The 23518-nt window shown below is 42.8% G+C and overlaps 1 protein-coding gene across 5 annotated transcripts in view; it reads left to right on the plus strand.

Moving 5' to 3' along the window:
- The window catches only part of OSBPL5 (oxysterol binding protein like 5), a 137571-nt gene that overhangs the window by 67254 nt on the left and 46799 nt on the right, over positions 1–23518 (plus strand). For 4 of the 5 annotated variants that reach the window (XM_066187677.1, XM_066187673.1, XM_066187675.1 and 1 more), the window contains 3 exons: positions 8413–8569; positions 14211–14284; positions 15331–15393. In XM_066187677.1, the coding sequence (XP_066043774.1) occupies positions 8434–8569; positions 14211–14284; positions 15331–15393 (273 nt within the window). In that variant the 5' untranslated portion in view covers positions 8413–8433. The remainder of the gene's footprint in view (positions 1–8412; positions 8570–14210; positions 14285–15330; positions 15394–23518) is intronic. The other variant, XM_066187674.1, reaches the window with a different exon arrangement.

Below are 23518 nucleotides of genomic sequence, written 5' to 3' on the forward strand. Positions count from 1 at the left end.
TGTCCCCACGTTGTGCTTGTACCTTGATTTTGTGTTAACTGTATCTCTAAGAGCCTCCTGAGTTCACTGCTGAGAAGCAGCTGGGAATGCTTGTGTCATCTCTGTGAAATTTTCAATTAAAGATGTACGGAAGTATTTCCAGATGAACAGAAATTTAGAGGAAGAGGTCTGGTTTCCTGAGTTTGTCTCAAAGTGGATCCTTACTGGAATTTCTTGGCTAGTTTGTCATGAAAATTGCATCAGGAGAGGAGTTGTGACTGTGATGGCACATTTCTTCCTATATGCTGCACACGTACTTGGTTGTACATTATATTTTGGTGGGAAGTCTTTGCTAATCTGAGTTTTGACTTTCTTTTCCTGCTTAAAAGAATGCTGACGAGAGATATCAGTAACAAATAATGGCAAGCTTTAAATAAAAATTCATTAAGATGGATAAGGTGCTTGGTATATACTTAACAGGTGTGATTTGTCTCTTCGGTTGAAAATATTAGAGCACGGGATTAAAGGGCTGAAGAGGATTCCAAGCAAGCACCTCACCTTCCTGCATAGATTGGTGCTTCAAGAAAATGCCTTTGCATGAGCTATATTGAACTGAGATATCATCAGGAACTGGGGGCTAAAGGAGATTATGCAAAGTATGATTTACTGAAAATAAAGTGAGGGACTGAGATAAAAAGATCTGCAGGAATGGTTCTCATTCCTATTTTTCCCGGAATGCTGGAGACTTTCTCATCCTTCTGGTAGTGTGGGTTAGACATTCCATTCTGCATGCACCTGCCATTACCAAGGAAATAATTAATGTTGATGTTCTAGTTGTAATTACAGCAAGTGAGGTATGATCTATGCAGTTAACAAGGGGAAAGACCAGTGAAATGCTATGTCAGGAGAAGCTCCTCAGTGCTAGTGGGAAATTTAATATGCTTTGTTAAATTAATAGCCTTTGCATAACAATCAATTTGCAGTTTAAAGGGCAGAGGAGGTGGATGTAAAAATCATTAAGCATTCATTTCAGCGACCCACTCGATATTCTTAGCTGGAAGAAATCGCCAGTGCAATGTTTACTGAGTCAGTTGCAACTGTTTCAAGAAAAAAAAAGCAAACCACACAAGGATTGTGTATGTGGTGCCTATTGCAGTGCCCTTTTCTAAGCCATAAGGTTGCAGTGATCCCTTCCCCAAACACAACATGGCTTTAGTGATGGGCTGGTGTTTGCTCACAGATGTTTATCCAAACCAGAGATGATTCTGAAAATGAGGTTTTCCTACATGTCAAATAAAAATGTTCTGCCCTGTGTGACCCTACCTTGAAATATCTATGTCCTGTGTTAGGTAGGGATCCCCAGGAGGAATGACCTGGGATAATTTTTTTTCTCAGTGTAGGCATTCAGGGCCTGGTTTTGCCTGCAGTTGTTCTGTTTGTAGTCTTTGTATATAATGCTCACTGTAGAGAGAGATTAGTTGTAAGAAGATTATGCATCTGAGCACTGCTGGTGTGCCTGAAGCTGGAAATGTTCTGGTGTGTACAAAGAAAACATTAATCAAGACATCTTACAGAGAATTAAGGGAGGAAATAGTTTTGTCTCCTGATTACTACGTGAATTTCACTGCCCAGTGCAGGAAAAGGGGCAGGGAGAGAGGCAGGAGGTGGTAGAAGGAGGTTGTTCTGTTCTCAGAGAAAAAGCAAGGGCAGATTCCTGGGGTGGCTGTGGCAGGGAACTTCCTCAAAAACAGCCCAAGGGAGGCAGCTCTAAGGACTCTGCAGGACATGTGAGCTTTGAGTCAGATTGTAGGGACAAACTAGCCATGCTCCCGAGCTTGCCAAAGCAGCTGAGAGAAATCTGTTGCATATAATCTTAACAAAGCCCATCCCTTTGTTGCAGATGGGTGTCTTCAGCAACCCATGTTACTTGATTTTCCAGCCTGGGCTGGTTGTCAAACTGAGTGGTGTGGCATGCAGCAGAGGATATGGCAATGCATAAAATCAGAGCAATCCTTCAGTACCACTGGTGAGGAAAGATCCCATTGCCTGCACCACAGAGAAATAGCTGACCCTAAATAGTGAAGGGGATAAAGAATAGCTGGGACCTGCTCTGAAGCTCCATTGCTTCAGGTTCCAACTAACAGCCCAAAACACTCAGTGTCAGCTGCAATATGTGTGTTTTGCCATTTCTCTAATCAACAAACATGAGTTAGGTAGAGAAAAACATTGCCTGCACAGTCGCTTTTCACTGTATCAGGTTTTATTTAACTGTTAGTAGGGGTTGGTTGCCCAATTATCTGTCTTATTAATAGGCATTTTTGGGAATAGCTTTCAAAAACAGATTTCACAGACTTCCTGAATTGATTGTGGTTCTTCAGCTGCTGTAAATCACCAGCACACCACTGAACTAATAATTTACCCTTATTGAGGATCTGTGCTGCTGTTTTTCCTTCTGAATACTTAGAACTGTAATCACTAGAAATGTATCTGCTAACAATTTGCTTTCTCATTTCATTCATGAAATTTTTACCTCCTCAGGGTTAATTGGATCAGGAAATGTCAGTATCTTTAGATCTAATTTTCCCTGTTGATGCAGGTTTTGGAGTGAATGACTGCTTTGAATACAAAATACAATTTGATTTAATTTCTGGGAAATACTCAGTGACCAGAAAAAGAGAAGGATGTTGGAAACAAACTTTGAATAAATTAAGAGCCCCCTCTAACTAGCACAGCCTTCCTGACTATATAAAACCCCTAATTAACTATTTATAGAGAACTACATATTTCCAATCTATTTTTAAATGCTGGAAATGAGAGTAAGCAAACCAATCTACCCGCAAGTTTGCAGAGGGTACGGACAACATAGTATCTGCACAGTGTTTAGCTGTGTGGTAATTATACATCAGGAACTTTGAAAATTTAAAGAAGGAGCCAGAAAAATTCCTTTCCCAGAAGCTTCAAGCCTGATGTTGAAAGCTTCCACTATCTTCCCAGCAAGCATAAAAGGCCCAGGATGCAGAACAGGTATGTGTGAAAGGTACCAACAGTGATGACCTTGCAGTGTTTTAGTCACTGCCTTCATCCAAGATGGGTCCAGTCCCAGAAGAGGAGAGCACTGGCAGTTCCCATTTGCTTTAATAGCAGCCACAAGGTTTGCTGATAAAGTAACTTTTATTCTTGCCCCATTGCTCTTTTCCTGAAGCCACCTGGGAGAGAAAGTCCCATTGTGCTGTTGCACCCCATTAAGTTCACTGCTTTCATTTGTCCTATGCTTCATGGGGGTTTGACATAGACTTCTCTTCTGCTGTATTTTGCATTTTTAAAAGATAAAGAGGTCTCAAAGACAGGGTTAGTAAGAAATTTATTTCTTCCTGCTGAATTATTTATTCCTTTTTAAGCATTGGTGAACAGCTCATATTTAATAGCCCATTATTGCTTAGAGAGCTGTCAACAGAAAAGGGGCAATCCTGAAAAGTACTGTGTTTAGTGGCTCTATCAATACTCACTGTAATACCTTTCCTTCATTTTTATGACCAAGAGCACAGAATGGAAGGACAAAAATGACCTGAGCTGCAAATTTCAGGGCTCTTAATCTACCACGACTAACAACCAGGTAAATTCATGCAGGAGCTAGAATGAAGGTTTTTCATTACGAGGTTATTTTCCAAAGTGAGTGTATGGATTCTGCACTAGTTGGCATCTTCAAATAAAGACGTTGTCTTTCTAGGACAGTTCTTCATCTCATTTGCTGGATTTGGAGAGAATGCTGTAGCAGTGGGTGACATTTCTTGCCTTGTGTTACATAAGTGGTTTGGAGATAGAATGGCAATTTTTTGCCTTCTGCAATTCTGGTCTAATTTTGATTTTTACCTTCTCTGTATGCCATGAGCCCCCACAGAACTGGTTTCCCTGAAGCTTTTGCCATGACCTGAAGCACTCTCTGAAATACCGATTTAGAAGTAGATTTGGGTTTCAGAACAACAGTGTTATCTTCAAATCAGCCATGAAAGGTTTGAGGCTCTAAATCGTTCATGTCCAGAGTGCCCATCTTCTATTGTTCCTTATTTTTTACCAGATACTTCATCAGCACTGAATTTTTGTGTGTTTTCTGGATTACTTAGGTGTCTAAAGGGCCCTCTTGTGAAAAGCAATGAACACACCTCCCACTTTCCTGTTACATCCCTTTGGAAAATTGTCCCTGGCATCTACTGCTCATCTTCCCCTACAGCTTTCATGAGCTTTATGTTATTTGAAGCCAGGTTGCGCAGTCAGATCTTTATGGACAGATATAAGAAGTAGTTCTCTGAGTAAGTGAGCTAATGAGGCTCCAACTTCTGATTGAATTTGTGGCTTATGTTGGATTCACTGATATTTGGTAATAGCTAGGTTCAGAGGACAGCTTTACAGTTCCCCTCTTTTCTTTAAGCCATTGATCTTTTAAGAGGATACAACTTTTAAGAAACTTAAGAAATTTAAGAAAAGTATTTTTTTTAAGAAAAATATTTTTGAGATTTCTAATGTCTCCTGCAGTTCCGTGACTTTTTCAAATGGTACAAAAGGGGTTGGGAGGGAGGATGAAACAGGGTAGATACAGATGCAGAAACACACAGTGATGTCTTTTGGAAACCAAACCAAATATTTCAGGTTTATTGTAGAATCGTAATAACGTGAAGTACATTTTCTCCAGACAAAGAAAAAAGTGTCTGATATATTAAGAGAACTCAAAATACAAAAGAAAAAATCTGGGGTTTGGGATTTTGTGCTGCACAACAGCCTGTCTGGATGTGGGTCAAATGTATCTTAAGCAGATATCTTTGAAAAGCAAGGCAGAAAACACCATGCTGGTGGCGTGGTGTGTTGCATGGTTGTGTGTGTGTGTGTGAGACAGACTTGTCTCTGCTGTTGCTTCTCAGAGAGATTCAGTCACTGGGGATCTTCTGCCAGAAAGCACCAGTTAAGAGGAACTTACTCAAATTAATCTGTGTGGTCAAAAGGAGATGAGCTGCTGCCACAAGTTTGTACGAAGATGTGTAAGAGAAGAGCCAGACCTCAGAGAAGTCTTTTTCCTTTGTACTGGCTGTTGAACAAGGCATAACTGTGGGAATGAGAGAGCATCAGCACAGCAATTCTGACAATTATCCTGTGGTTAAATAGTGTGAAATAGTAAGTGAGCAAAACATCGGTGTATCGGTCTCTCTGCATAGTAAATAGAGCAACAGTTGGAAGAAATTGTGTTTTGGGGTTTTGCTGCTGACATCAGTGTGAGCTGGCTGGCAATTCTTCACTGACACAGCTCATGGTATTGCTGAGACAAAATGATGGAGGACACAGCCTTTCTATGGCTCTGTCAGGGCAAAAGAGCTGATGGATGGATGCTTTATGTTTGTAACCAGTTCTCCAGCCTGCTTCCTCTGGGTGGGCCTGGGATTTCTCAATGCCTTCCTGCATGATTTGCACAGCCTCACCAGGTCCCTGCTTTTAGAGGAAAATATCCCGCTCATCTGCTTTTGTTCTGAGCCACTTACGAGCAGTTCTAGAGGTAGAGAATTGAGACTGCCTTTCTGGGAACAAGGACAAAAAATAGCTCCCTGTTAGGATTCCAAACCCAGTTATTTGGACCTGGATTATTTTTAAATACTTTGCTTTTCAGATACATAGCTGGCTGTGTTTTCCTCCTCTCTCTCCTTTCTTTTTCTAAAGTTAGCAGTTAGGTTTTGCATCTTCTCTCCACCCAGCAGTATGCAATCAAGAGTTTCTAAGCAAACAGAGGTTTATTTACATGGCTAAGTTAGCTATGTTACCTGCTGCCTCGGAGATGCCGTTGGCCGCAGTGGGAGCCTGGGGACGTTTTGAGCCTGGAATTGTTTGCAGAGCGATTTCCTGGGCGGTGGAATTGACAGGAGGCAGGGCAGCAGCAAGTGGGAAGCTGCAGCCACCTCATTTTGATGCCTTGGGAAGGCTGATCTGAAACAGAGACTGGACAGAGCTAGAGAATAAAGTAGATATTTATTGAAATGCCTCTAGGATACACCTTGGGCAGGACAAGAGCCTGACCAGGGCTACACCCAAGGAGGACTAAGAATGGTCACAAAATGGGCCACCAGTCACGAGGTCCTACATTTTTGTAAGTTTTGGTCCATTTGCATGTTGAGGTTTAATTGTCCAGTTCCAGCTTCAGGTTGTGAGGTCCCATCCTTGTTCCTCCCTTCAGTTCACCCTTGTTTGTGCTTTTGGGCCTAAAAGTTGTCCTTGGTCTTCAGCAGGAAAAGGATTTGGTTTGTCTCCCTACTCTGTGCAGAGAGCTTACCAGCACTTAATATGAGGCTCAGACGTACAGCCCTAGGCAGCACAGAATCTGAAAAACATGAAAGCCAAAACTTAAGGCATCAATTTCACTTGGCTGCCATCGCATGTGGTTGGCCTGAAACACGGCCGTCCATGAGGTGCCGGGCGAAGGCCGGGCCCCTGGCGGCCCCATAGAGTGTGCATGTCCTGGAGCTCAGACACAAAGCCTTTCACCAGGAATTGTGTGAAGGGGTTGCAGTGAAGTTCTGCTGCTGAGTGTGCGCTGTCTTACACCACTTCATGGTGGGGGCCGTGCTGACACACGGGGCTTTTGGAGTTCTCAGTAATCCGTGCACAGACCTTGTTTCATCCTCCATGGACGATGCAGGCCCAGAAGGGGACACGCAGCCCTTTCAGATGGCAGCTGTGGATCCTGGGGGAGTCCCATTTTTGGGCTAGCCCCACCTGCTACCCATTAGCCTGTTGTTGGATGTTACAGACCCCGATGTCTCACACATCCCATGGTGGACTAGGTTGAGAAGGACCTGCTGCTCAGAGTGGTTTTGGTAACCCGTGTGCATTGCTGCAGTCCAGGCTGGTTTAGACCAAATTAAGCTCTTGGGCACTGAGGCCTTCTCTTGCAGGAAAGAAGCAGCAGATTCTCTCTTGCCTTCTACACAGCAGCTAGCTTATGAAGCTGATGCAGCCTGCTGGACAAATGAATTTTTAAAAATTGCAAAACCTGAAACATTGGGCCTGTCATCTACAGGGATTGACAGGGCAGGTGGAGGTACAGAGCCCAGATAAAACACAGAAGGAGAGTTCCTCACACTGGGGCATGTTCATTACATCCCTTCATGTGGTGTCTTGGCTGTGAAGGCTGAGCTCCAAGATGCTGTTAAGCCCATGAAATTGGGGCATTTGGGCAGCACAAGCACAGGAGTTGTCCTGGGAGCAGGAAGGGTTGGGGCACGGTCTTCTAGCATGTTATCAGCCCATTTCCCACCTGTGCCGTGAGGGTCACTTAGGAGCATGTTGGTCCTGCCCTTCCAAACTGCACTGTGACTCCGGGCACCTTTTCTTCTTTGTTTTCCCCGTAGCCTGAAGAGATGGGAAAACTTGGAGATTCTTTTCAGGAAGTATGTACAATCCTTGAAGAGTTTTCCTTTCCTCAGTCCCCAAGAGAAGCAGCAGATCTTCTGGTGAGGGATGCCCACCCAAAGGCTGAGTTAACACTTCTCACTGCTATCCAGAGCCCTGCCTCTGGCTGCACATGGGGCGAGAATAAAGCCTGTAACTTGGGAAGGAGACGGTCATAATATCTGTTTGTAAAGGGTAAGAAAGATCTGCTTGTTGGATGAGTATAAAAAAACCATTTAATTCCAGCCAGGATGGTCTAATGCGTTAGCCAAGTGGTGGTAAAGAGCAAAGTACCACCAGTACAGGGATGCAAGGAGTCTTTTGGGGACACAAATGCTGGTCTTTACCCTCACAGAGCAGCAAGGGTTATCTTACTGATCAAACTGCAAGGCTGATCTTAATGCCATTTTAAAGAAACCAGAGTCATTTATCTGTGCTGTAGTAGGAAATAAGGATGGGAGTGACTGGTGTGATCTCTTGCTCTTCCCTGCAGCCAGTGCAGCTGGTCTTCCTCCACGCAGCTCAGATTAATGTTGATTTGTGTGGAGATGGTGTTACTCTGCTGACACCAATGGACTTGCATTTATGAGTCTCAAAAGCCTTTAAAAAAGAGAAAAAAAGAGTTTCAGGCACTGTGTACTGAATGTTAGGCACTGAATGGACCCAGTGAGTAGCTATTATCCTGATAGATCCTTGTAGGCAGGAAGATGTTATACTGCCTGGGTTCACTGAGGAGCAGTGTCCTGCTTCCCTAGAGGGAAATACTGAGAGTATTGACAAATACTGAGAGTCAGCAAATCAGTAATTGTAGCTTCAAAGTAATGTAGTTTGGTTGGGGGTTTTTTTGGGTTGTTTTTTTTTTCCCTGCCTAACTTCTGGCACTCCATAAAAAGATCTGGCACACTGCGTAAGAATTAGGTGACTTTGAAGCAGCAGAACCATCTAGGTGTGAAAACTTTGATTTCCTGTGTATTGAAATTAACTGTAATCTCTACCTTTCTTTTTCAGAAAACCCCCACAGCTCATGCCATGAAGGAGGAGAACTTTCTTCGTCGCAGGTTCTCCCTCTGTCCGGCCTCGTCCACCCCTCAGAAGGTCGATCCTCGCAAGCTGACGCGCAACCTGTTCTTCGGGGCCGACAATGACATCTACCCGCTCAGCCCAGGTGAGTTTCTGGGGTGTCAGTGCAGAAAGCAGCGTGCCTCAGGTGCCTGACTGCAAGGAGATAGTTTAGCATGCTGCCAGGAAACAAAGAGAAACAAGAATGTGAAAGAGAAAGTGAGAGAAGCTGGTGCAACACAGATAGTACTGGATCCCAGACTGGATCTTCTTCCATGATGCTGTTATTTTTCATTGCTACGGCATTAAGTGGGAATGGAGGGCCTGAGAACTGGGCTTTGTAACTGTTTGAATGCTGCATGGCCTTACATTTTAAAAATTACTATAATGTTTTCAGGCACATCCACTTCAAGTCACTCGACATGTTTCACTCTAAGCATTGGACTTGCTTAAAATTTACTGTCCCCATTTGCAGATGTTTAATGGCAGGTTTCCCTGTTCAGATATAGAGCCTAGGATAAATATTAAAAGAGCAAAATTTCTGTGGTTAATGTTCTGTAAATACCTACAAGCACTACAAGTACCTGGGATCTTGACAGGTTGCAATAAATGGCAGACTGGCTTTCAGCATTCTCTTTCTATCTTTTTTTTATTATTTTTAGCTTTGGATTTCCTAGCACATTTCTTGAAGGCAAAGGAACTCATTTTATTGTTTCAGAATTTGTTGCTCACAGTAAACATTGAAGTCTTCCCGTGATTGCAGTCTGCAGACAGTGCTTCAATTCCAGTCTGTAAACAAGTGCTATAGGGGGCAGTCACAAGTTTGTAGAGCTGTCATCTGCAGCTGCCATGTCAGTGCTAAATAGTCAAATGTCACAGCACCGTTGTGAGATCTCAAAACACTGATTTCCAGAGAAGGAGCACAGCATCTATCAAAAGGTTTCAGTGTTCATATAGATCTAGCACCCAACAGACAGACTCTCAGGGCTTTGCAGATGTAGTGCAGAACCAGCTCTGGGTTTCCTGAGCTAATTGTCTTTAAGTGCAAAGGTTTCAAGGGCCTCTGATTTTGCAGGTATTTTGTTTGTGAGTGTCTGCTGTAAGGCAGTGGGGAGCCTATTTTCAGCAGTGCTGACTAATCCTGGCTGTCACTGAGGCTGCTGGAAGCTTCAGCAACCTTTCAGTAATCAAATTGAAAACAATTTAAGAATGGGACACCTAAAATCTCGTACATTTCAAACATGGAGGGGCTTCTGAACATCCGACTGCCCATAAGTACAGTCTGTACAAATGTGTGGCAAATAAATAGCTCACTTTTGCTTTCCTAGGGAGCCGAAGGGCTGATTTTCCAGTGTAAATCCACGTCCCCTTGCTTTGAGGTGATGGAGAGCCATGGCTTAGAGTTTGCCCAGTTCTCTCTTCAGTTTTTACCAGCAGTTTCAACACTAAAAAAGTTACTGGCTCCCTCACAGTGGTATTTCAGTGCTGTAATATTTTAGAAACCAGGGAAAGTTGAGGGTTTCAGGGTGGAGGAGGTGGCTGGAAGAATTTTTCTCTTCCTCAGCTTCCCCCATCACCTTGTTTCTCCTTGATCCCTGCTGGCAGCCTTTGCTGGGCTCAGCAGACAAGTGCCTTGAGCCACAATGGATCTTCTGTTCTGCTGCACAGTTATCCCAGGTAACCTCCAGCACCAGTGTCAGTGAGGGCTGTAGCCCTCAGTATTGGAAAGGAAGAATGTAGGCTAAAGGATTCGTAAGGGAGAGAGTATCCCTTTTAAACAAACAGAATTTACTGCTTCAGTCAGGGGATTTCTTGCAGGGAGTCTGGGGTTTTGTCTATCCTTCTTCTTCTTCTTTTACTCCATTAATTTCTTGTCCCATACTCATGTACCTGCCTTGTCTCTGTTTTCCTCATATTTCCTGCAAGAAGGGCCTGTTACTCTTCATGTTCAGCTGACATTTCCTATGGCAGGCTCTGCTTTCACTCCTTTGCTGCTGCTTCTGCCTTGTTTTCCTAAGCCTTGTCTGCCTCTCCCTATCTTCTGTTCCTCTGAACAATGCTGCTATCACCATAGATATGCCACAGGTCTGTGTCCATAAGCTGCATCCCATGTTTCTCTGTTGTCTATTTTTCTCTGTTGTTTTCCATGAGCTTTCAGTTCTTGAGGCTTTTCCAGTGGTTTGTGTTTTGCTGCTTGAGCCCAGCAGGTTTCCTTTATGTGAGCACTGGGCCGATTGTGTTGAGTGGCTGCAGTGGTCAGCAAAACCCAGTGATCTCCCATCTGGAATTCAGTGGGTTGTGATGTGGCTGGAGCTGCAGGTCTCACTGCACCATCACCTAGGATTCACCCTCCAAAAATGAAGATGTTCGAGTAAATATTTCAGAGAGAAGAGAGTGACAGACTTTACACCTCAGGAGAGTTACACTGCGGAGATTTAGTTCAGCAAGGGATTTTTTTTTTTTTAAGGAAACATATGGGAAATGCAGAGGGCACTATCTGAAATAACACTTTGGACTTCTTGCTTTTTGCTTGCATACAAAAGTGCTAATGATTCTTGTAACTGAGAGAAAATTGAGTAAGATGTTTTCTTTTTATAGGGAGCTCACAAATGAGAGAGACATGAATTCTTGTTCCTTGTTCATGTGTGTCTTTCACTTAGACATGAGGAGAGAGAACCTTTCTGTATTTTCTGTTTCAGAGGATAGGAAATTTATTGGTATAAGAATTTTTACAGAATCTCTCTTTTTGATTAGGCTGCAAGATCACACAGAGTCTTTAAATAAAAATTTAGATTAGCTTATCTGCATCCTAAGAGATGTACTTTCATGAATATGGGAATTTTTGTGTGAAGGATACACAGAACTACATTTCAGGTGTTCACATTGGGTCATGTGGCTGATATTTACAGCGGAAATGGGTTTTATTGGCAATAGTTTTGTCACGCATCAGAGCTTGTATTTCCTCTTGTGGTTTATCAGTCACACTTGCTGTATCATTCTTTATAAAGGGGAAGCGCAAATGCACCTGTAGGATTGATGCCCAGCAGAAAACCAAAGAAAAGAAATGGTTACTGATGTGAAAAGGAACTAGTATTTAGTTCCACTGTGCATGGCAATAATGCATAAAAAGGAAGTATCAGTAATTCTACTCTGTAGCCACAAGACCGGAGTGTTGGCAGTTTTCTTCACAATGTGATGAAGGTGTTTCCATAAGCACCACTGATTTCTCTTCCCCAAGTATTTTTTGTTACTTGGTGCAGAATTTTTGGGCTACTTTTTGGAGGGCCCTCCTTTGTGAGCCCTGGTAGCAGCCAGCACTTTAAATTGTGAGATTCAACTCTCTATTGTGGGCATTGTGTTTTCTTGATCAGGGAGATAAGTGTTTCAGCTTCTATAGCCAGTTCATGGTTAGCTCCTCTTATGTTTTTCTGTGGTTTCCTATTTATTTTCTTGAGGTGGCTGTACCTCTCATGCTTGGGGTTAGACTCTCGCTTTTGGGCTTTCTGTGCACATAACTCTGTGTGTGGGTTTTTGAGAAACTTCCACATCATTCCTATGAAGTTTGCTTTCCAAACAAGGGCTGCCCTCTCTTTCTGCATGGCTGCAGCAGGGCTGCTTGAGACGGACAGCAGAGATAGCTCTCCTCTGAGAAAAAGCCTTCTCACAATTTCCAGTAGACTTAATGCATTTGGCATAAGAAACTAGTAGATGTTGCTTCATGAATATGCCTAATGAAGCCTTGTAAAGGATACAGTAAGAATGGACAGTTGCATGTTCATTTTCTTTCCATGATGCTCTTTGAGCAGGATTGCCCAGAACTTCAGGAACAGGGAAAATCTCGTTGTTCAGGTGCAAATCCTTTTAACTGCATTGCTGAGAGAAGGCAGGAGTGTCTCACATCCAGGCTTTTAGTATGGCTACAAGCTTGGAGTTAAGCTTCTTTTAAGAAATGAGACATAATAAAGAATGGATGTGAATTCTGTTGTGCTAATAGACGCCACTCCCTTGGAACAGGCAGCAGCTGATTCCCATTAATTTTACTTGAAGTTTTAGACCGTATGTTACTTTCCTATACATGTGCAGAAAGAACTCTTCACGGGAAACAAGTGCAGCAGCTACATGGCTTTATGAGGTTTTTTCATCCTCCTCTGCCTCTTTCAGGGAGAATGGGGGTTATAGAGATGAAAATGCCGTGAGAGAAAGAAAAAGTATGGAGATCCAGGTTCTAATCCATGCACAGCAGTGCTTATGGCCATCCCACTTGTCAAGGTAACACAAAGGCACTGTCAAATCTCTGGCCACTGGGGATTTTTTTTTTTTCTCCTGCCCACAAACATCAGGATTCTGAGTGCATTATTTAGGGCTCAGTTTTTCCAGGGGAGGAGTGACAGCTAAGAATGTAGGCTGAGATCAGGGTCCCATGGTGTGGCATCACTTTCCTGCGTGTCTGGTTGGGTCCTTGCTCCACTCTGCTCCCCCACATGAGCAGTGCACGTCCTCTTCTCCCAGGCCTCCTGTGGCAGCATGGGCATCTGTGGATGACTTTTCAAACGGTGCTTGGCCTCTTAAATGGCTGCTCTGGTAATTCCAGGGGAAATTACAGTTCTGACACATCTGTGACAGCTTCTGGTGACTTCAGGAGAATCGGGGTTTTCCCTTGGTGGTGTTTCCAAGGCTGGCTCACACGGTGTTAGAAACATTTTAAACAGTTCCCATGTTTGCAGTGTGCTACAAATGGACTGTGTTTCACTGTCTTGGTGGTTCTTTACTGCATCCTGTATTCTGAAGCTCTGATTGCCAGTGATTCTGAGAAGAAAATGACATTGTAATTGGTTAACAGTGACTCTTGGCACTAAAAATCTAGTCTCATCAGATTCTCTTTCTTGGCTTTTTTTTTTTTTTTTAATAGAAGCTCTGTGCTTTCTTTTACTGTAAGGCCATGATTACATTTGGCCAAAAGAACACTATTTATTGTTACATTTTATTGCTTGAACTAGGACTGCACACACTCATGCCAGTATGTAATATATGCAAGTTTAGGATATTTGAGTAGCGACGATATGTTTCTACAATGATTGGAAAATGTCACAGTACTCATTTACTGTTCTTAAATTTAAAATATTTCCTATTTTAACAAATAACTTGGCCAGAAGACATTGATCTGCAAGTGTGTAGGGGTTTTTTAATTTTGTTTTACTAATTATGCCTAGATACTCCTCTGTAACATTTTGTGATCAGGGTTATTATTTGTCCAACAAAGCATGCTATCAAGTGCATCCATGTATAGTTGCCAGATTACTTACCAAGGAGGATTGAATAGCTGCTTATTAACTGAATTGCATTTATTATTTGCACTGAACAAGGCATGGGGTATGTAAGGGAAGAACAGACTGTGGTAATGTAATTAAAGTCTGCATCATAATGCAGACACAGAAGGGAGCTGATTAAGGATGCATTAGCAACCTTCTTTCTGTTTTTTTTCCAGCTTTAAACTGCTGGACTTTGCAACCCTCATTCTGGTTTTCCATGGTGTTTTGAGACCTTACTTTTGAGTAGTCTTGTTATCCAAACACGAGGGTCGAGGCTGTTTCAAATTCTACACGGTCCTTCTGTGGGATCATGGTGTGGTTGCTGTTGCTCATGATAACTTCCCTTGTGTGCCATTAGCAGTAGCCCTTCTCAGGCCATGATGAGCTATGGTTTTGCACAGAATTTTGTTGGTTTTGAATCACATTTTTTTGTTGCAGGAAAAGATGTGGAAGGAAACAGCCCATCGGCACTGAAGGATGAGACACCACAGACTCCGAACTTCATTAGCAAGGTACTTTGGGATAGGGAACCATTCCCATTCTTGCTTTCATTTCTTCTCAGGATGTTATTAATCACTCTTACCCTTTTTTTAAAGTCATTGAGAAAGCCTCTCCCTCTGTTTCTGCAAAAACTGTGTGTGCATATTTTGAGGGAAAAGAAAATGAGTGTTTTTGCATGATTGGGATGACAAGGAAGCTTGCACTTTTCTCTGGCTTGATTTTACCTACCACAGAAGAACCTGGCTTATTTGGGCCTCATTTGGCAGTGTAATTAGATGTGAATAATTATGGTTGAAAGGTTGATTTTGTCAGCTGAGGTATCTCCTGCTGTTCCTGATCAGCAAGGCAATCATAAATCTTAATTGTTTTGCAAAAGAGAACTGTAATATTTAGTGTAGTGCTCAGCATCAGAAACAGTGAGTGGAGAGCCTGGGAGAGAGCTCTGGGAATTGGTGTAACAGGAGTAAGACAAACTAATCAACATTTCCTGAACACAGCTTTTCCATTCAGCCTGTTAGGGAGGGGTAAAACTGAATCCAAAGTCTCTGGATCTCACTGCTCAAAACCTGCCTCTAGATCAAGACTTACAGAGTGCCAGGGTTTGATTTCCTGTGGAGATGGAATCAACCTTATAAATGAGATCTGGCTTTGAGATTCATGCACAGCTTTTTTGGCTGCAGCTCCCTAACATGTTTCTGGAGGGTAACTAGAAATAGAAGCGAGACCAGTTAATAAAATTTTAACTAAATTTATTTTGAACCATGAAACTGTAATATGCAAGTGGCCCCAGCTGAAATGAAAACATAGCATGAAAGAAACAGCTGCAGACAAGTGATTTCTTGTGAGACGTGACAATAATCTCTGCATCATCCAGTACATTTCTCTGTGCTAGCCTGGAGCTTGCAGGTTGTTCTGCTGGGATGTCCTGGCAGAGGTCAGCACAGGGAGATGATGATGAGAGGAGCTTTGGGAGTATACAACAAGGACTTGTGTTCATGTCCTCTGCTATTGCTGGAACCTGGCAAGCTGCAAACCGATCTTGGTTTTGCTTTTTCAGGCAGGTTCCTCAAGGAAAATCAGCCTCCCACTTATCCTGGCAGTGGAGAAGCCCAAGGACCAGGTAACTGCATCCAGGGCTGTGTTTTAAAGCTAGATGTTTTGCACGCCTTACATGGAGTGGTGTTGAATTTCCAATGATTTAGGAGTGTAAAGAGGGAGGACTTTGTCTGGACAGGAGAGCTCAGAGCACTGAAATGCTGTCCAAAAGGGAGTTTGATTTCTGTGGTGCAGGATGAGTGCAGGAATAGGAGTGTATTTATGAGAGGTTTCTGGGTGAGAGCATGGCTCAGCTGTGTTTTCCCAGCCTCTGGGTCTTCCTTGCTATTCACTCTCCTACAGGTATGTTTTTGAAAGGACAGGCACCCATGGAAGATTTGGGTGCCCACCTTGATTTCTGCCATGCTTTGTGTGCACCTGGGGAGCCATTGGTGGGTTTCTCCTAGACAGTGCCAAGAGCAATTGTTAGGAAGAGTTAAGAGGAAGGGCACAGCACAAAACACCTGCAATCAGATCTGCGAATCAAAAGAAATGGGGCTCTGCACCTGGAGACAAGCTTTGCTGTCACTAGCCCGAGCTTTTGGTTTTACGATAGTCAAAATTGCTCTAAAACACCAGTGGACTAAAAAGAGACGTGACAACAAAACACTGAACCTCAACTTGCCTACTCATTTGCAGTGTTGCCGGCACTTGCTTTGTCTGCTAAATGGGATGGGCAAGAGCTGGGTGTTTCTTTCCTGCCTGAATATTCTGCTTAGACACATGATGTTTGATTCTGAGACTTTCCACCTCACTGGACCTGTGCTGTAGCACCTGTCATTCTCACTTCACTCTTCTTCACCTTGTGTTGTACAGTACCTTGCTCTCCTCCAGCCATGTAATTTGCCTTCTGTCCGCTTTGCAATGACAGCAGGGAGTCCTTATTGTGAAACATCTTGTTGCTTAAAAATTCAGGCAAACTGGTGGTCAGTTTGTTTAGTATGTAATTTTTCACATCCACTCTGCTCTAATGCCATAAACTAAAACCTTAATGTCAGCTTTCAGAACTGTAAGTAGGGATCTGTCATGCTATCTCAGTTTAAAAATAAATAGTGATTCCACCTGCTTCAATGAAAGGGAGAACTGTGCCCTAATTGGGTCATATTTAGATTCCTGATAGCAGGGTGGGGGGAATAACACTAGAGACTGAACTGTAGGGTGTTCTGGTTTGATTAATGGATCAAAAAGTAAATGTTATAGGTCACAGATCCATGCCATGGATATTTGCCCTTCTTTTGGTACAGTGGATATGAAAACACTTGTTGGAAATCAGTGTTCGTTCAGCAGCACTATTTTGAGGTACTGCAGCACATTAACTACTTTCACTCAGTAACGAGAAGGAAAGGAAAGGCAGTCAAGTGATTTGATCCCTGGACTGGGGCTTGGGGAACCTCAAATTCCCAACTCTGCCTTGGATTCCCTGCATTGCCAAGGCACATTATTGTGTTTCTGATTCACATCTTCATCAGTGAGGTGGAAACATTTCTGCATTTCGTTCACCCAGACCATATCCACATTGCATGAAGGAGAAGGCTGCAGATTGCCCAAGTTAACAGAGAGAATGTGGCATAAAAATCCTATAAATATCTGTGAACTTGTGAGCTGTGAAGACTTTTGACTGCAACCACACTGCCCTGTGCTCGTGGGTGGACTGCTCTCTCTGAGGTGTGAATACATCCCAGTTGTCCTGTCTGTACAGTCAAATATTTGATACTGGAACATTTGCTTTCATTGTGTTTGTGTGGTTCTTGGCACTATATATATGTATTTGTAATTTCAGCTGTGGCTTCTTGACCCACATTTCCCTGGAATATATTTAAGGCACAATTTAGCTACATATTATGTTGGTAACTTTCTGTAGCGTGTTTTCTCCTATTTAATTTTTTAAGTGGAGTCTCTTTCATCTCCTTTTCCAAAGGGAAAAAAATACTAGCTTACTTATTTCTGATTGTTTCTTGTATCAGTTTCTCTCTGTTTTAGAGCCCTTTATCCTTGTTTTCTGGGATGAGGGCCCGTAGCTGGGATGTGTAAGTATCAAACTGTCCCTAAGCCTAAAACTTGTCTCTCTGCAACCAGGTAGTACAGTTAGCACACACCTGATAGTGACAGGAGGTGCCTTTCTTTTGCTTTGCACCTCATTTGATGCTCTTAGAGTCCTCCAAGGCACCTTTTATTGCAGTATGCAGTGCTGCATGTTCTCTTTCTTTCTTTCCTATGCTTTTCTATTAATTCTACTGGCTAGAGGGCAGCTGGAGTCTCTTGATATGCATGCAGGGCCACAAAGAATTGAAGTGTATTTAAAGGGATCGTCAGAAAAATTCTGAAGCTGGAGCTCAGTGGTACTTCACTGTTTCCAGTCTATTGCCAGTGCTGCAGTGAAGTCTTTGAAACTGTAGGACTGTGGCTGTTGCATGCACAGTTATGTGATGTATTGGAAGGCAAAGCATTGTGAATGAGTTTTTCCACATGCCCGAATTGTTCAGGTCTTTATTGTGTGATTTGTAATCTAAAACATGAATATAACTGTCTGCTGGAAATTTATTTTAGCTGCACAATGGTTTGAAACTGCACATACTGATCACTTGAGATTAAAGCTACAGTTCCCATACTGTCTCAAGCTTACCCTGCTTGATCTATGAATTATGCTCCTGACCCCTGAGGAAACTCCAGTCATGGTTACACTTGGGACTAACACAGAAGATCATTCAAAAATATGGCAACTTACAAGGCTACCTTTTCCTCTCTTCTCCTTTAGCCAGCAAACCAAGGAATTGTTTGGCAGACAGACCCAGATATTGCAGGAATCAGCCTGGAGAGACTGAGGAGTGAAACATCCCCTGTGTGTGTTAAGCACAGCTTAATGGGAGATTCTGGCCCTTCCAGGTTGTGGCTATGCTCAACTGGACCCAGGCTGTCTTGTCTTTACCATACTTCATGCTCTCCGTGTTGTGGATGGGATTATTTAGGAGCCAGTTGCCTCCATGAACACTTACACTCAGTTCCTGTGCCCTGGCTCAGCACACTTTGCTTCCTCAATTCCATGTGCAGCACTTCAGGGTATTCACAGTTGTCCACAGAAGGCTTTGCAGCTGATTTCAACTGAGCAGAGATTTGCCTGGAGTATCCTGGGAAAATCATGTTGAAGAGGGCTGGGATTTTTCATGTGAAGTGGAAAACATGGAGCATCCCTGACTTGTGTAGGTAGATACAAGCCCTGAAAACACTCAACGTGCCTTACAGAGGTGAATGTAGACAGCAGTAACTCAAAGTTGATACCTTTGGGTAAGCCACAGCAGTGCAATCGTGCCAGCACAGGTCACTGGTGATTGCAATTCCTTAGTCTAGTGTTCCTGATGAGGAAGGTGAGGGCAAATGGAGGTGCTGAAATTGAAATTATTTATTAAACAATTTACCAAAACTGCAGGTCCAATTGTTTTTCATTGCTCACTTTGTTTAAACTCAGCCTAGGGACAAAAGCTGTGCCTATAGCTGGAGGGGAAATCAAAACTGCTTCAGCTTTCTGCTGGCACTGAGTCTATGACAGTCATGTGAAACGGCATCTTTCTCAGTGTCCAACTTCCCATCTCGCCTCAAATGTTCTTTAGATATTCTGACCTTGCAGAACAAACTTCCCATGCAAGGCACACTTAAAAGACCAAATAGGAATCCTGTGAGGTCTGTGAGTTTTTCTTTATTCACTGTAATTTGATGCAATGGAGCCAAGGATTCCACTAAACAGTGGTATAACTTGATATTTGAAGTTGCTTGGATGGCTGAATTTCACCATTTATTTTCCCGAGATGCTGCTGTCATGTCACCTGTTTATTTGTACAGGCTTTTCAGTTTGTGCTAATTATTGTGCTATTTCAGAGTTGTAAACACAGTCACTGTATCTTTGTAACGTTGTTGAAGTAAGAGGGATCATTATATTCTTTTTTTTTTCCAACTGGGAAGTTTTAATTGAAGATTATTTAGCTTGCTGTAAAGCAGCATATCGGTTGAAGGGTAATCTTTCCTACTGCAAAGGTTGTTGGTTAGTAAGAATTGTTTCACTGACTCTACTGTGCTTTGGATGAGCTGTTAATTCACAACAAAAGTAAAAAGTTCTCAGAAAGAACTGCTTATAATATAATGAAACCAAAATTGCTTACATTCACAGATATCTCTGCCTCATTCACAGATTGAGATATCTGTGAATATTCACAGGAGAAACAAGGAGTTTCTCATTGTAATGTCAAACGCAGCTTTTCCATTGTTTTTATACTACTTAAACAACTTTTCTTTCATTTCTTTTATTGCTGTGTGATCATGATTTGTAGCAATTATATGTGAAAAAGATAGGGGAGAAATTACATCTGACTAAGGACATGTCACTGATTTTGTGAAGCATTACTTATGACCCCAGCTCCTTTTGTTCTGCCTTCAAATTCCCATCTGTTCTTGTCTTTCTCTCTCCTGGATGCAAAGAAGACTAAAGGGCAAGATTTCATCGTGTAAGCTATCACTGCTGTTACCATGCAGAGCACAGCTTGAGAATGACTTTATTTAAATGTTTCTGATTTGGAATAATTCTGGCTTGTGTTAAGTAATAAGATATTCCTCTTGCTGTTGTCCTAGGCATGGCTGGCATGCTGATGGGCTGGCATCCCCCACACCCTGAGCTGATCACAGGCTGCCTTTCTGTGAAATGATTTGGTTCCTCTTGGAAATGAAGTCACCAAAAATACACTGGATCAGAATACCACTATTGTGAGGACTCTGCATGCTCTCTTACAAAGCCTGGCAGAAGTGTTAGGGTATTGTGATGACTGCTAACAATCAGCAGTGAATCTCCAGAGCTCTGTGGCTGAGATGAAAGGGAGCAGAAACTTAACTGGGATATAAAGTATGTTTTTGAGTACAGTACAGCCCATTATCAGCGGTGAGGTCATCACTCAGTTCTGAGAAGGACAGGTTTGATTTGAGAACTGAAAAGGGGCAACAATTTCATCTCCCTGCAAGTGCTGCAGTGTGCTCTGGTGAAAGTTTTTGGCACATTAAGACTTCCCTCTTTATGGAACCAGGATATAGAAAGCCTACTTACTAATTTCTTATTAGAATACCCCAGTGGGCTTTCTCTTTCTTTAAAAAGGACACGAATTCCTTACTCTTCCATTGTACAAAGTCTCATCTGTGGCCAATATTGTTAATATGTTGCTGCAGAGAGGGGGGCCCAGATTCTGCTACCCTGCACAAGCATTATCCCAGTGTCCTTGGAAGACTTGCTGTCTTGACAAATGGCTTCTCTTAGTTTTCTGCCAGGCTGAGAAAGGCAGGGCAGTAGAAAGATATCATTAAGTACTCTTGATGTGTTTTAGCAATGTGAGACCCTGCTGTGTCTTGGGAATCCTTAGAGCTGATGGCCCAAATTTCTTGAATCTCATATATGCCACAAGGTTGCATTTTGCAACCGTCTCAGGGAGCTGTGGTATTGGTCACACAGCTGGTAGGTACCTCACAGTTTTTGGAACACAGAAGCACAGAAACTTATTTTCTCATGCCTAGAAATTCTTATATGGGCAGTGAGTACCTATGCTACTGCTTCTTTCTCATCCACTCTCGAGCCTGTCTTGGTGACCCCCATCCTTGTGGCCCTGTTTCCCCTTACAGGGTGGGTTCACAGATTTAGCATGTCCAGGTGTAGCCCAAACCTGAAGTAGCACAGTAGCTCATGAGCCACTGCGGCATCTCCAAAGCTCTTCATCCAGCTGCTTTAACTAAGTGAAGGGCCAGTTTGAAATGGTTTCAGACAAGTTCCATTGTATTTATTGAGCTCCTAAAGGCCATGGTAGTGTCAGGGGAGATTATCCCTTCATCAGCTGTTGTGTGCTGTGGTTTGATGGTGTGCACAGCGGTATTGGCTGGAATTGGGCACTGGTGTAAGGTCATGGAGTCAGCTCTCCCAAAGAGTCAGAATCAGTGTCTGTCTGTGTGAACATCCCAGGTCTGAAGTCCTGTGCTTGTTCAACTCTATTTTTAGCATGACCCAGAGAGACTCCAGGGGGGAGGCAGGTGGGGCTGGTGAAGCAGTGGAAGTGCCTCTGTCTGTGTCAGTGCCAGGTCCCCACGTGCAGGAGGTCTAGGCTCAGGTTTGCTGGGGTTGTTGGAAGCCTTACTGAATTTAGCTGCAAGCAAATCTCCCCAAGCCAAGTGAGTTTAGGGGACAAACTTCCATTCTTTATTTAAGTGCTAAGGTGTAATTTTCTATATAACAAACAACTGTAGCTTGTTTTAATTAATTAAGCAAAAAGCATTCTTTGTATCCTGATGCTTTGCAGGCACCTGAGCAGTATTTCATAGAATCTTGGAAACATCTGTGCTTTTTCTGCCTCTCACAATGGCTAATGAGCACTAGTACACAGTGTTTCTCTCTGTGTCTGATCTCTCAGGCCGGAGGGAGTGAAATCACTAATAAACAATGGGCTGATAGTTGTGTCTCAAGGACAGGACATTCTTCCTACTAATTGGGAGAAAGGGGGAGAATTCTTTTGACCTGTTTCAGAGGACACACATCTCAAATCATGAAGGCATAATCTCCTAATAATTCTGAAGGATTCTTGCTCAGAGATATTTAGGCACTTGGATATGTTTCTTCATTAGAGAAACGCTTATAGCTTATCTCCTAAATGTCTACTACTGCCCTTTGAAATGTGACAAAGACCCTGTGGGCTCAACTCTCTGCTCAGACGTCACATCTGTGCAGTGGTCCCCACCATAAACATTGTGTTTTTTCAGTTAAGTCCAAAGCACAAAATATGAATCAGAGACTGCATTGCAGGCAGAGGAGGCAGGCTTAGCTTTCTGTGAACACAGAACCAGCTAACGCTGAATAGTTTTCAGGAGTCCAGGAGATGGCCTTTTCTTAGAGTGGATCCAAGTTGACTCATATGCTAACAGTCAGATCAGGGCTCTCACTGGCCTTTGTGTGTCATCACAGAGTTTTCATTTCTCTGTTTTTAAAGTATCATGTGTAGTTTTGGTTTTAGCGAAAGAGTACTACAAGGGAATGTGAGAACAAGTAATAGGTTCTACAGTGACTGTGGCTCGGTTGCAAATTATACCTTCTGCCCCTGATTTCTAATTCTGTATCATCTACAAGGAGTTTTGCTCAGTTGAGCAGGCACCCTTCTCTCCCATTTTTGCTCCTGCCCCAGTCTCCAAGGCATAGTGGATGGGCTGTTTGCTGTGATCTGGTCATGCATTTCTGTATTTTTCTCTGAGTCATGTGAAAAGGACTGATCTAGCTGTCATTAAACATTTTCCTGCTCACACTAATGCACAGCATAGCTCGTGGCTGTAGTAGCCCGAGAGATTTCTGTGTCACTGAGAGGGAAAAAGGAAGTGGGTGTCTTGAAATGGAAGGTGCTGTAAAATTATTACATCAATTTGTGACATAAAGAAGACAAATTCTGAGAGCCCAGTGGGTTTGTTTCACATCATAGCAGTGAATTTATAAATGGGAAATATATTTGATACATTTTTTTCCTTAGTACAGCTCATTTTTGTGTCACACTCATTAAATCAAGGTAGCTGAGGGCTGGGCTTTTCTTACAAAACCGTCGTGTCCGAGTGGGAGAGTCAGAGCCTGACCCTAAAAGATCACAGTCTGAATGCATCAGACACATGAAAGGTTGAAAGGAAGAGAGGTACAGAGAGAGAAAGTAACTTCCCCAAGGTCACATAAAAAGCAGCAGAGTCCAGAGTGTACCATCATTCTTTCACCACTAACCCTGCCCAGGTTTTGTACCATTTGTTGAGAGAACCTTTCCACTCTGGGGGTCCTTGTTGTGAGCTGGGCTCTGGAGAGCTGCACTTTCTAAGCTTACTTCATTTTGGTAACAGTAATGCTGTCATTACGCCTAATGAAAGTAAAGCATTTCTGCATCCCATCAGCACAGTCATGAGATCAGTCTGTAGTTTCTGAAAGTGAATTTAAACAGCACTGACACTATCAAACATTATTTGATTTTGTGCTTCACTTTGCAAAGCCAAGATGAAGGTGATTTCCTGTATTATCTGTAACATCATTAGGTCATTTCGTTCCCACCCATGTTTTTGGACATTTCCATCAGTGCAACAGTCATTTCCAGTATCGAGTCTAGTTCTGAAAA

Source organism: Chamaea fasciata, unplaced genomic scaffold (assembly GCF_029207755.1).
Source record: "Chamaea fasciata isolate MVZ Bird 193981 ecotype frontalis unplaced genomic scaffold, bChaFas1.0.hap1 SCAF_7, whole genome shotgun sequence".
Classification (NCBI taxonomy): domain Eukaryota; kingdom Metazoa; phylum Chordata; class Aves; order Passeriformes; family Sylviidae; genus Chamaea; species Chamaea fasciata.